Raw genomic sequence first — 14,081 nt, 5'->3', positions numbered from 1 at the left:
GGAGAACCATACATGAGATGTATGAGATGAAGCAGTAGGACAGGGCCCATCCGGGGGCTTCTACCAAACAGAAAAGCCAACACTAAGTTGCAGCAGGTGGGAGAGTGGGTGGATGCTCAGGTAGGAAGTCTTCTCAGAATATTTCCTGGCCTTTCAGTGGCCCAGAGAAAGGTACATTCTCCAGACCCTGCTTTAAAAGATAATAAATATTCTTTAAGGATAGTCTTGTGAAAGACATAAACAAAAATTCTAAGATGCCTGCTTGCTTGCTTTCTTTCTTTCTTTCTTTCTTTCTTCTTTCTTTCTTTCTTTCTTTTCTTTCTTTCTTTCTTCCTTTCTTCCTCCTTTCCCTCCCTCCCTTCCTTCCTTCCTTCCTTCCTTCCTTCCTTCCTTCCTTCCTTCCTTCCTTCCTTCTTTATTCCTGAATATTCCCTTCAAGTGAGAAAGCTAGGATATTTGTATTTGATTATTCTCATTAAAATTTTTCAGGGCTTCAAATGGGCATAAAGCTGACAATCCAGAGGGGTTCTTGTTCTTCTTGTTATTTCAGTCTTTGTATTTATGTCATAGATGAACTGTGTGCTAGATAGTTAGAACTCTGGGGTTCCCTTTGGGTGTCCCTCATTTGCCTTTGGGATCTCAGTTTCTGTGATTGTCAATGGGTCTGTCTGGTTTGAGGACACCACTGGCCTCTAGCATCAAAACCATGAGTTTCCCCTTGATTGAACATTAGGACAAGTCTGCAGGCATCCAGAGATGCTGATGCCTCAAAAGTAGCCAAGGCATATTAAAATATCTGGAGATGGGATACAAAACTTTTAACTTTTAAAAGCTTCTCTAGTGATTCTGTAGTTCAGTTGAGGCAGAGATCCACTTATCTTCTAGAGAGATGGGCCTTCTAGCTAATCCATTTACACATCTCCCCCTCCCTTCATTTATTTATTCCCCTGTCCTCTTTCCCACCCTATTTTGTGAGATATGTGTTTACTCTGTAGTCCAGGCTGACCTGGAACTCAAGATGCTCTTGCCTGAGCCTTAAGGGCATTGTGGGTTTTGGTGTGTACTACCATGCCCAGCTGTTTCTGTTTCTTATGTATGTATTTTAATCACAGGTGGATTCTTCTCACTTCCCTTGCAGGCTGTTGTGAAAGAGCTGGGGCCTCTGGGTACCCTGGAATTCAGTCTATGATAATAAACTAATTTATTCTAAGGGGCATTGGCTTGGAAAAAGCATTCACCTATGGCTTCTTCAGGTAGACCTCTGTTTGCTCCAAGACTTCCTGGAGAAAGGTCTAGAAATCTTAGGCTAAGGGACAGAACCCTCAGGTCTTCAGTTCACCCAGCAGGCCCTTGAGTCCCTGACTGAAGATGTCTTAACCTTGATTCCTCCTGGTTAAGCAACTTCTAAGCATATGAAGGTTGACTTAGCATAATGCCCATTAAATGGAGGAATCCTTGAATATTCTTGACAATCTTCCAGAAACATGGGACTTACAGTAAGTCATATGCTAGGACTGGCTTCTCCATACTCTTGAGTGTCTTTTGTGTATGTTCCATGATCTCTGATGTAAATTGGTTGCTCAAAACTGGTCATAGGGATAATATTGACAGTCTAGCATTTGCAAGTGCTATGTATGAGGGCTTTCTCCATGATGGTATTTATTAGCATGACATTTGATTTACCTCTCAACAAAATAATTCATTTTCTTATAGACAGTAGCAGATTTATATTCTGTATTCTCTCAGATCTGCCCTTGGGAGAGAGGGTGTCTTACTCTTTAGAATAACTTTAAAAGAGATATCAGATTTTTCTATTCCAAGGTGGCCTTTGGATGTTTGAAAGCAACTATGTTGTTTCTCAAGTCTTCTCTTTGCAAGCTGAGTATTAGTTGCTTCAACACTCTCTCATCTGGTTTCTAGACTGAGTGGTGTCTTTGAACACGGATATAGTTGCAGAGTTTTCAAAGGAAACAAAAATTCACCGAGCAACCATCTATGATCTTTTTAACAAAAAGTACTTCATCTTCTGGCTTGATATGTTCTCATCAGCATTTGATGCCTGCCTTGTGATGCGTGATTCTATGAGGCAGGGAACAGCTTGGGGTGTGGCTGTTCATTGTAGATCATGTTTTCTTTTTTCTTTTCCCTCCTAAAGTACAAGTCACTGCCAGAACTCTTAATGGACCCAAATTTGTCAGAGTGTCATCAAAACACTAGTTCCAAAACAAGTAATTTCCCCAGTGCTGTTTTGTTTTTGATCTGAGGCTTTTAGTGCATACCTTTTCATTCAGTCATTTGTCTCTCACTCACCAAAAACCACGTGTGGAATGACAACTGTTATAAGTCCAAGATCCAGTCAGACACATAACAAATGAATTTGTTAGGACTCCCAGGTGACTGCCACTGAACTGGGCATGCATAGCCGAATGGGGAGGGCAGGGCTGTCTTCTTTTTCAGAAGTACCTCTTACCACTCCTTAGCAGTTATGTGGCACAAATGGGTCTAGAACTGTATGCCACTTATCATCTGTCCCTCTGTCCCTCCAAAGTAGCAACAATGTGACCTTCCTTTCCATGGATTTATGTAGGGAAGAGGGTCTTGGGGGTCAGACCCTAGTTCTTTGATCTAGAAGCCACAAGAGGTGAGACTTGGTTTCACAACTGACAGGAAAATAACAATAAGGGTCATTTTTCTTGAGTAATGGAGTACATTGACCTCAGGCAGTAGTACGGCTAGACTGTCCATGAGGGCAGAAGGCCTCTGGAGGGTCCCTCGGCCTCCATGCTGAGTTCTCACTGATGCCTTTCTTGCTGTCCATTCACTAGGTTTGAGGTTGTTAGGAGCAGGGGCAATGGAATTTTCATTTTTTGACAGGGGTAGGGTGGGTTGAAAGAGAGGTGCATGAGTGTTCAGGGTTGCCTGTCAGATGGGGATTGGAAAAGAAGCAGTTGTCATGGTGATGGCGGGTTGCATCCCACCACCATGGAAACCAAACTTAAAAAACTGATGTTAAGGCTGGAAGTCATATGATGTATTATCTTGTTTTGTTTTGCTTTGTTTTTTCAAAAGGAGTTTGATTTTTTTTACCCCCTCACCCCCTTCTCTCTCTTAAGACAAGACTGAGAGGTGAGAATTGCTCTGAGGAGAGCAATGAGACCGTGAAGTAGGACAGCATGGGGTACGCAGGAACTTCTGTCTCACGTTTCTACTTCTTCCAGGACAGTTTTCCTGTCATGGTGGGAGGGGAAGAGGAATGTGATGGAGTTTCACATTTGCTGCCAGAGCTGTGCACTGACTGGTAATGCACATACAAAGCACAGAGTGTTAGCTCTCCAGCCCTGAGAGGGACCATGGGGCCCAGTCTGAACTCATCTGCTCAGGACAGAGACAGACGAGTTCAAAAGCAAGGCTTGAAGAAATGGAGACATGGAGCTAGATATGGGGACCGTCCATATGTTGATACATTATAGTATCTGATGGCATTGGCAGCTTTTGTGTTGCTGGAAGTTAGTGCCCTGCTTAGCCAACCATTCTGAAAGGTTTTTATCTAACAGTCACCACGACTGCTAATAACCCAGGATGAACAATACTTAGGAGGCAGGCTCGGGACATTCCAGCCTCTTCACAATCATTGAAGTTCTAATTAATTGATTAGCCTTGCAAAAGGCTCAGAGTAAGGCACAGTTTCTTTCCAAGGAACTTTGGTTCTTACTCCCTTTGGGCTGTTTCATCTTGCTAGGCTGGCCAGAGGAATGAGGTGTTAAAAAGCCATGTTGAAATTCTATCCTTTTATCTCCCACTTCCCCCCTGTACCCCAACCCCCACAGTGATCAGGAGAGAAAGTGAAATATCCCCCCCCCAAACCCCTCTGTGAAGGCATTGGGCATAGGGTTGCTCTAACAGGTGTGAATTTCCCTTTCAGACTGAAGGGCGTGTGTAGATAGGTTAGGCAGTAGAGAGTCCTGGAGGAACATTTGTCTGGGAAAGGATGAGGATAAAAACACAGTCTGTTGACACAATGGCCACAGTGATGGCTGTGTCTGTGGTTTCGACACAGGTCCTGCCTCTTCACTATTACTCATCGCTGCCAGACAGATGTGTCTTTCTCTGTGGCCTCAGGCAGAGTGGATGCGATCTCACTTGCATGATCTCACTGTGTCTCCATCAGGGTCTGAAGGAGCTGGAGCTGGACCTCTGTGGTGGTTCAACCCCTCCTGTTCTTAGCTCTGGCCCTGGGTGTGATTAATGTCCCTTCTAATCACTGGAAGAGATTGCATCAGAGCCATCAGCTTCATAAATCCTCCTCTGGGGACTGCTGTTTGGAAGAGCTCTCCATGTTCCCAGGAGGTCCTGGGCCAAATGTCTTTGCTTTCTTCCCGGAGGCCCATTACCATAATTTTCTTTTAAAATCTTTACTGGGGTAGATGTCTTCGGTGTTAGATCATAGCTGCAGCCGACCAGGTCCTTCCTAGAGATTGTGACCACAGACAGATGCTCTCTCCAAAGCCTTGAGCAGCAGCGGACACTTAAGAATTGATTTAGTAGGGCAATAAAAGTGACGGTGATCTGTTTAGGACCTTGTGTTCACCTGTCATTTTGGGTGCTGGTCCTTTTGTCTTTCTAGTTTCCTCTATGGAAGTGGAAGGTGGTGGCCTTCCCTTTGAGCACTCACTGTATTGGAACAACTTTTGCTTTGAAAGCCCTGCCTCTTGTTTCTTATTGCCAAGTCTTATTCTTTCCTTTGCTCTCTATGTCTGACACAAGATCCTGATTTTTTTTTTTTCAGTCATATAGCCCTTGAAGGGCTGTGTCTTACTATTTGTTATTTGCATTTATGGTGTCTCTTTGGAACAGAGCTTCTGACAGAATCACACAATAGACAGGCTTGTTCCCAGCTACTGCCTTTGAGTTAATAATCACATAGTGTTACATTTATGTGCAGCTGAGGAGTGGTGACATATGCAACAGCATCAAAGCCGTTGTCTGACTACATCTCTTTAAATCACATTATCTCTCAACAAGAAGGCTGAAGGGGGAAGAGGATTCAGACCTTCTTGCAGGCAGTTGTCCTGGGTCTGAAGGTAGAGATAGGGTTGGCTAATATAGGTTGAGATCTATCTCCTAGGAGCCAGTGAGCAATTGTAGAGCATCTCCAGAGTTCTGGCAACTGCCACAGTGGTCACATTCCTGTCCTACAGAAGTATCTTCGCCATTAGGCCTGGAACTCGCTCAACCTGCTCATGCCTGGTGGTCCTCAGATCACATTCATTTGCTTTGTGTGTGGTGATGGGGCTAAGGCTCTGGGAAGGGACACCTGAGAGCAGAGGGGTCTCAGAACACCCCACAGATAGGGCTGCATGTTTCCCTAAGACCCTTCCCACATTTCCTTCCTGCAGCCTAAGTCTTCCCCAGGCCCGTGCCTGCAGTTGTGAAGACGAGAGACTGGCTTAGATGGGGGAAGGTTTGCTTGCAGGGCAGTGCAAGGCGCAAGCCCATCCCAGGTTCCCAGGGCTCTGTTGGCAAGCAGAGCCAGCGCCACAGCAGCACTAGGTCCACCCTCTGTCTTGCCCCAGCTTTCTCTGCTAAAGAAGGAGCTAAACAAATGGCAGGTGTGCGGGCCGAGCCATGCTGCTCAAATTAGCTGTGTTGCTAAGGAAACGAGTCAACTGGTTGAAGGAAGGAGCATTGGGTAAAAGGGATAAATCAATAAGCGAACCTATTTTTATCATTTCCCTAATGATTGTCTTGAAGCTGCTAGACAGGGAAGGGGAAGGGAGAGCTGCAGACACTCTAGTCCTCATTAACGGCTCCACTCGCTCGGAGGGAGTGAGCAGGGAAGGGGTGTTTAGGAAGGTTGCCAGGAAAGTTTATGAAGTGAGGCCCCTAGCGAGCAGAGAGTGACATAGAGGGGGAGCTTCCTTGCAGGCTTGAAGCTCTTTTATGGTCATGTTCTTCTTTGACTTGGTCTAGGCCTTTGTTCGCTGGCATTTGATCTTCCGTGGATCTTCCATGGGCTTCCGTGACTGTCTTCTTTATATTCAGGTCGATGGTGGGTTTTGGTATTGGTTTGATTTTTTTTCTCCCTCCGAATACATATAGCTTTAATTGATTATATGATTATAAGTTAATATGTGCTCATTATAACAGTCAGACAATAGATAAAGGAGTAAAGAGAAAAATGAAAATAACCCTATTACTCAGAGAAAACTCATTATCCTTCTAGCAAAGCAGGGCCCCACCCCCTTCCCTCTCTCTTAACATTAAAGAGAATGTCTGTGCATGCTGCCTCTTTTTTTCTTTTTTGATAGATAATGTATGCCCACAGTATGCAGTACAAAAGTTCAGATGGGGATACTGTGTAGAGAGAATATAGGATGTCTTTTTATAACGATAACCCAGGCTCTGGTGTTCCTGTGCTATCTATGTATTGATTAGTCCCTTATTCATTAAATATCAATCATTAGAGACCCACTATTTCCAAGCAAAGAGTTATTCATCAGGGACAGGCAAAGCCTCTGCCCTCAGTTTCCCAGGCCTTTCTGTTTCATTGGTCCCTTCAGACACCAACAGACCCAATGGATTCACAAGAGGCAGAGGCTTATGTAGCTTGAATGAGAAAGGGCTCTTTCCCGTTCTTCTCAGGCAGGTCCTGGGTCTATGGAGAAGCTGAGTGGGTTTCTGAGCTTGCACTGGGCATTTCTAACCGTGGGCAATAGCCAGGTGATCCCAGTGCTTTTGTGAACAACTTTATTAATAGCATTGGCATGCATGTGTGTGTGTGTGTGTGTGTGCATGTGTGTGTGTGTGTTACATGGAAGAGTCAATAAACGTGTCACTCAACTCAGAGATACCAGCCCCTCCTCAACTTGTGATGGCCAATAAAATCTGATGTTTGTTTGTTTGGTTGTTGTTGCTTTAATTAGGGCTCGTTACCATGTTCCCATGAGTGCCAATCCCAAGAGAGATGCTCTGAACAAAGGACTGCCTGGTGAAGCAAGTCTGGAGTGTGCTGTGTACCACTCCCCACCCTATTGTGTGTGCAGTTACACACTGTGTACAGTAGCATTAAAGGCTCCAAGCAGTCCTGCTGGGAAGGAACCTACTTAACTTTACTTAACCCGGGCTTCCCTCATTTATTTTATTGCAACTTTCTGTAGCACTAGTATTTTGTGACCTACATTGTAGAGGCAGCACCCCAGATGCCCTCAGCATCTGTAGCCATTCATCAATGCTGCTTTGGCACGCTGTCAGTTTCCTTTCTGGACCAAGTTTCCAGGCAAGGTCAGAAATTCCTCAGCCTCCACTTTTGCCTTATTCTCTCTGTCATCAGATTCATCTCGGAATTCCCAGCCTCAGCACCAAGCCCAGCATAGCCTAGCCTGCTCCAGAGTCTTGTGAGATGCTTTTGCCACTCTACATGAAAAGCTCTAAGTTAGAGCCAACTATATGGCAGGATCATACTCCTTCTGATGCTGTGATCTGATAGCCTGGCCAGGGTGTGTGTTGTCCTAAGGTTGGGGACTTGTCCTAAGACAGTGGGTGTACAGGCTAGTGTGCCTGCAGAATGTTCAGATCTCAAAGGTTGCCCTTAGCTTCCAGAGTTTGAAGCAGAAAGGGTATCTAATAGTACTTATGAGCTTCCATGCAGTGGCTTCCCTTCAGCTGTGAGGGCTTCAGGAAGCATAGTAGAATCTGGGGCAGAAGTCCATTTGGAAGTCCAATGAGGCTCATCCATCTCCCAGTATCAGGTGGCGGAGCATGAGGAAGCAGAGAATTTCTGGGCTGGGGATGCTGTGTGTGAACTGGAGATGTGTGGGAAGGGAGGACTGCCAGCTGTGAGAGAATGCCTGTGACTCAGGGATCCATGGAAATGATGGTGGAGGGGATAAGATGGTACTACCAAATGCAGTGCACTAGAAAAGCCACCGTCTCCCCAGCTTCCTGTGCTAGCCCAGGACCAGAGCAACTGGAGGGCTACTAATGTCTTTGTGCATACTTGCTCACTGCTTGCCCCTCCCCAGAGATCCCTGGACCCTCATTTGATGCCATTACCACAGGGTTACAGTGGAAGTGGGAAGAGAGACCTCGGGGTACTTCTGGATGATCAGTGTTCTGTACTACGAAAGAGGTGTTTAGGCCCTGTCCTACACTGACAGGGCTGCTCTGCGGGGGGGGGGGGGGGGGGGGTGTGTGACACGAAAATAGTCTCTGTCCTCCCCTCTCTGTGAAATAGTCTACCCTTCTCCCCAACCTGAGTTGTGGAATTTGCCAGAGAATAGGTTGAACTGCAAGACTAGTGACACATCTGGCTTGTGTTTGTCATAACAGTAATTACAGAATGAAATCCCAACCTGCAGGATGACTGGGCCCTGCGAGGGAGCTGGTTTTTCTCTTTTCTAGCCATGGCCCCACCTCCCCTGAGCTTGCAGCAAAGTCTTTCTGCAGGAGTCAGGGAACCTCCTTTGAATCGTGTTTTTTGTTTTGTTTGTTTGTTTTTGTTTTTGTTTTTTTTTTCAAAAAGACACAGAGATTGCCTCACTGGTCTTCAGAAAAACAGCAGGGGGACACTTATATACTTACTCATTGGATTCAGTTTGGTTCCCAGAGGCTGGATTCTGCCATGGGAGATTCCAATCCATGCTATGCCTTTCCGTTACCTATAAATGCAGAATCTTAGGAGAGAATAAAAAGAGACCAAATGTTTCTTCTGGTTTCAGGATGTGCTTCTGTGTCAGATATTAAAACAGAAGGGGGCTCACATCGGGTAGGGAAATGGTTTCCTTTCCAGGGATTCTTTTTTCCCTCAGTTGATCAGAGGTCCAGAGTGAAGGGTGACTCTAGATGCAGTTCTGAAAGGGTAACAGGCAGCCACAGCTTGGTATTTATTGAGGCCAAAGCTGGTTCTTCTGTGGTTCTTCTGCCCAGGCACCTGAAGCATGGGAAGAGCAGGATTCTTGCTTTGTTCTCCCCACCAATTTGAAGCCCTGGATTTATGTTTTATTTCACTCACTGATTGGAGTATCTGACATATGCCTAACTCCAATATTTTCTGCGTGCTTCCTTTTCTTAAAGAAAATGCTTTGTTTTCACAGGCCAGTCCTAAATGATAACGCCTCCTCTGTGAAGGGTCACAGGCTATCCTGCCTGCCTGCTTGCTAGTGTAAATCATTCATGCTGCAAGGGTCAGTGGGAAGACATTTGTATGTGAATGTACATGGCCATCTTAGAGGCTGTAGCCCCTCTTACATGAAGTTGATCCTTAACTCCTCTGTCTCACGCCGTTTGAGTACATGATCCTGGCCACCATCATTGCCAACTGCATCGTCTTGGCCCTGGAGCAGCATCTTCCTGAGGATGACAAGACCCCAATGTCTCGCAGACTGGTATGTGCTGCTTTCTTCTCCCTTTCCTTTTCAGGTTCCCTTGACTCAGCTTCCCTTCCCCCACTTCCCTTATCATACAACTCTGTGAAGTCTTTATTCTTTGCTGAGGGACAAGTTAGCAATAAACCCTGCTGGGACTCAGGAGGAAGAAGGCTTTGCAAATACTGGCGTGTATATCACATGGCAGTCAGGCAAGAAGAAAGGGCAGGCACGTGGGCCATTTGCTTCACTCCTTTTTCCTCAGGGACTGTTGGAGTGAGAAAGAACAGGGAGGGAGGATGCTGAAAGCTGAGTGTGCTGGAGGTTATGAACTTGTTAAATGCCGACATCCTTATTCTCCTAAAGGAATGATTCACATGTCTAATGTATTCCTCCAGAAGAGAGGATACAAATTATTTTAAATCTAAACACGTGGGCAAGTGGCCATACAAATGACCCAGGCATGAGAACTCTGAAGTTTCCAGCTAGGGTATACATAAAAATGGAGAAATAACCTCCTTCTAAGCAATGCTATGCCATCAGGGGCTTCCAGGAGAAAAATGTCTAGTCCTTAGGTGGGACACATCTGTCCGTTTTTACAGGCCTTTCCCCTACTCTGTGTATTCCATGCAGCTTCAGGTCCTCTTGGTGCTTCAGTAACCTAAGCTGTACCCATATACAAGGTTGGTCCTCATGTACAGGAGATGGTCAAGGTGTGCCTTTACCTGTGTCTGATAAGAATAATTATTTTATTGTTGCTCTGTTATTCATCCTTGCAGGAGAAGACAGAACCATATTTCATTGGAATCTTCTGCTTTGAAGCTGGGATCAAAATTGTGGCTCTAGGGTTTATCTTCCATAAGGGTTCATACCTCCGTAATGGCTGGAATGTCATGGACTTCATTGTAGTCCTCAGTGGGTAAGTCTTGCTTCTTGCTTTCTTCCTTCTTGCTCTCTTTATGTGTGTGTGTGTGTGTGTGTGTGTGTGTGTGTGTGTGTTGGGAGGCTCATGGTGACATGAGGTAGCTGGTACAAGGAACACACAGAGGACAGAGATCAGAATGTATAGTAGAAGCCAAAGAAAAAGATCAAGGTTGAGAATCTCCATAGAGCTGGACCATAAAGGACCCATCCTTGGAGGAGTTGAGTGTGTGTTGCATTAGACAGAGTCGTGGACTCTCAGGGGTGCCTTGCTTCCCATTGTATATTTGCTAGATTGCTCAACACCTAGTTCTCCAAGAAGGAGCCTTTTAACTGAAGCAAGCAGCTTGTCCTGATCTAGGGAAGGGGTCATCCCAAGAGATCAGTCAAAAGATGCTTGGGTGTAGTTTCTTCGGGAGATTGGAGAAGATTCCAATTATGTTTTTCTGAACTAAAAATTGAGATTAACACACTGAGAACAGAATTAATGATTTGTGGATTTATTAATGGCATAAAATTGAATCACATGAAAATTGAGAAGTCATTGCTTAGAACTTAGTATAGTATATATTGGAACTGACCTGGTGTCATAGGCACATATAGGATGGCAATCCATTTAGGTGAATATTTGCAACATCATTCCTTTGGGTATGATGTTGATGGGTGGATGTGTGAGGATGATGGATGGATCCAACACTGTTGACAGCAGGTGGGAAAGGCTTTGGCATTGGGAGTGATAAGAATCTTGTTCAGGGCTTCTATGGCTTGCGAGTCTTTGAATCCATTGTCTTGCCAGAAAGAAGAGTAAACTTGTATAGGTGAGGATTAAGTGTTTGCTATGGACATTTCCTTCCTTAAATGCCTAGCTCTCTGGTGAGGACAAGCAAAGACACTGGAAACTGAAGGGAGGGCTTATGTAGCCACAACTATGATGAAACATGAGAAAAAAGGAAATTTGTAGGGAGTTGGGTAAGGGTCAAGACTGAGAAGCTGAGCTTGGAAGCCATGTATCTAGCCACTGTCTTGTAATACAGATACAAGTGCTCACAGTTTTAGCTTTTAGGCCAATTGTGATTGAATGAAAGAGAAGTAGCTGAAGATAGAGTGGATTTGAATATAGCTTACAAGCAGCCAGCCTCAGTACGGATAGTGGATAAACAGGGTTGAATGTTCATGTTTATAAAGTATCTGTTGCCTTAAAGAAAGATTTTCTGTAGACCATTGTTCAAAAAAGTTCTAATGCTATATTTTTAAATATGACTTAATATATACAGTATCACAGAAATATATTTTCAAAATATAGCAATATAGAAAATGTAGCAGAGTGTTGTTTTAAATGTCTCTAAAATCAGTAAAATACACTATATTAGAAAAATCCTAATTGAGAACTTGAGTCATGTTATTTTATTCCATTTGAATCATTGTTGTTGGTGGTGGTATTAGTGTTTGTTTTGTTTCATAATACTTTTATTGATTATTTGTGAATTTCACATCATGCACCCTGATCACAGCACTTCTCTCTCAGTCCTTCCCCATCTGGATCCCTACCCTTGTGGCCTCCCCCATCCCCACCTTAAAAAAAAAGAGAGAGAGAGAGAGAGAAGAAGAAACCAACCAACCAAACAAACCAACAAAAAAACAAGTCCAATTTGTGTTGCTCATATACTTGCTGGAGCGTGGTCAGACTCCCAGAGGGCAGCCCTTTAAAGAAAACAGGGTCCTTCCCCACCTGTACCCCCACCAGAAGATTCAATTCTTCAAAGTGGAGAGCTACACTTCAGCATTTTTATTGCAATTTTTGAAGAGTTCTCGTCGATGGCTTTCTGTCTGGGCTGTTACTTTTTTGGGGGTAGGGGTTGTCACAGAAGCCTTCAGTGTCTCTCTCAATTGTTCATCTACAGTCACCAATACCACTGTAAAAGTAGCTTCCTGACCCTTTACAGTCAGTGGGAGAGCAGATCATAGACTTCCACATGGTTTCCAGCGGCAGCTTGTTGGTTTGTGTGTGTGTGTGTGTGTGTGTGTGTGTGTGTGTGTGTGTGTAATTAGTCCTGCTCAGTGTTATATGCACTGAAAGCATTTGAAGTTTCTGGTATAAGCCACCTATTTTTATTTTAAACTGTCATATATTGGTTTTTTAAAATACAGAAAAACAAACTGAAGAGAAAAATCCCTGCTCACTGATTAAAAGCAATTTCTGATTTTAAGAGCAATTTCTGGCTCTTATGGTATCTCCTTTCAGTCTTTTAAAGCAAAGGGAGCTTTCTTTTGGATGTCTGTAATTTTGCTGCTTTCCTCAATATATGATGAACACATCACACATCATTCCGTACTTTATGAAAATTTTGTGGTGACTGATGAACACTTTGTTAAGTGGATGCACACAGCTTGTTGCTTGTTTCTGCTTGTTATTTGACACTTAGATTGCTTTCTGTTTTTCGCTGTGATAAATAATTATTAAAAATGCTCTAACACACATCTTTTGGATGCCACACTTTACTAGACAGTTTGACAGGTTGAAGTGCAGTCAGTTCTCTGTATCTTTGGCTTCCGAGCAGATCCAGTCAAGCGTGGATAGGAAATATTTGGGGAAAATGCGTCTGTAGTGAGCCTGAAAAGACTTTTCATTCTTATCTCCATTCCCTAAGCAGCATAGAGTAACTAATATTTGCATAGGGTTTTTGCTGCATGGTCTTGTAGGTAGTATAGAGATGATTCAAAGCATCCAGGAGGGAGGGCGTGTGTACCGTTTATGCTAATAACATGACATGCTACATAACCTACGTGAGCAAGTGTAAACTTCGGTATCCACAGCCTCAGAACCAGTCTCCTCCAGGTACCATAAGACAGCTGTACTTTGCAGGAGGACTCTGGTGGTTCTGGTGTGGGAAGTGGAGACTTGGATGTGTATGAGGAGGTAGAAGACCCTTACCATCTGACCAGACAAGGGAAGATCCATACAAGCTTTAATAAGGGCTGTCAACATGGTTGAGGAAGCAGATTTATGGAAACCAGCCAGGTGCTTTTGCTGCTCTAGCTAAGATGACTCCTAGTCCTCACCTGCATCTCCAGCGAGTGCTAGTACTTGGCCAAGTCAATTATCTTGTCTATGCTGTCTGCCCAGCTTTCTTGGTGGTTCCTCAGACATTGGTGGCTCTCTGGGTAACTTTGACTATGGGTACTTCCTAGATGAACCAACAAGACTCTGGTCCTGATCTCATCCCACCTCCAGCCCAACATGCAGGAGCTCTTCTCAGTTCACATGTAGATGGTTTCCAGGCAACAGTTCACTGTGCTTTTGATCATTGAGAGCTGAGGTTCTGACCCACTACAATGGAATGGGTAATTGAACTGTCTATATTTGCACATTCACCTACCACCTTGCTTTGCTGCTAGGAGGCATACCATCTCTGGAGTCAGCTCATGTCTTAGAATACTAGCATGGCAGTATTGATGGTGTTCTCTTCTCTCTTTCTTAGTGGTGCATTAAACTATCAGACATTTTACAGTTGTGGCATCTTCAGTTAATATGTTGCAGTACCAACTAGTGAGGTGGGCAGAACAGACTGCAAAGATGGGTTATCCAGTACCCAGGATGTTATACCATTTTCTCACTATTGCCTGCTTTCTGGTGGAAGATCCTGGGGCTTAGCTCATGCTCTCTGATGCAGGACTGTTATTTTTAAAGCCCACTATATGCATTCCCTCTCCTGGCCACACAATCTTCCTTTTATTTTCTCCTTCTTGACACCTGCATCCAGAGTTATTCCTGCTGACAGCACTTCCTTCCCACCTTGT

General features: G+C 44.3%; 1 protein-coding gene across 1 annotated transcript in view; it reads left to right on the top strand.

Moving 5' to 3' along the window:
* Cacna1e (calcium voltage-gated channel subunit alpha1 E) overlaps nt 1-14,081 on the top strand; it is a 469,992-nt gene that overhangs the window by 174,837 nt on the left and 281,074 nt on the right. Inside the window, exons 4-5 of the mRNA XM_076941358.1 lie at nt 9,278-9,383; nt 10,142-10,281. Of these exons, the coding sequence (XP_076797473.1) occupies nt 9,278-9,383; nt 10,142-10,281 (246 nt within the window). The remainder of the gene's footprint in view (nt 1-9,277; nt 9,384-10,141; nt 10,282-14,081) is intronic.

Source organism: Arvicanthis niloticus, chromosome 10, assembly GCF_011762505.2.
Source record: "Arvicanthis niloticus isolate mArvNil1 chromosome 10, mArvNil1.pat.X, whole genome shotgun sequence".
Taxonomy (NCBI): domain Eukaryota; kingdom Metazoa; phylum Chordata; class Mammalia; order Rodentia; family Muridae; genus Arvicanthis; species Arvicanthis niloticus.
This window is presented reverse-complemented; position numbering and strand designations above follow the sequence as displayed.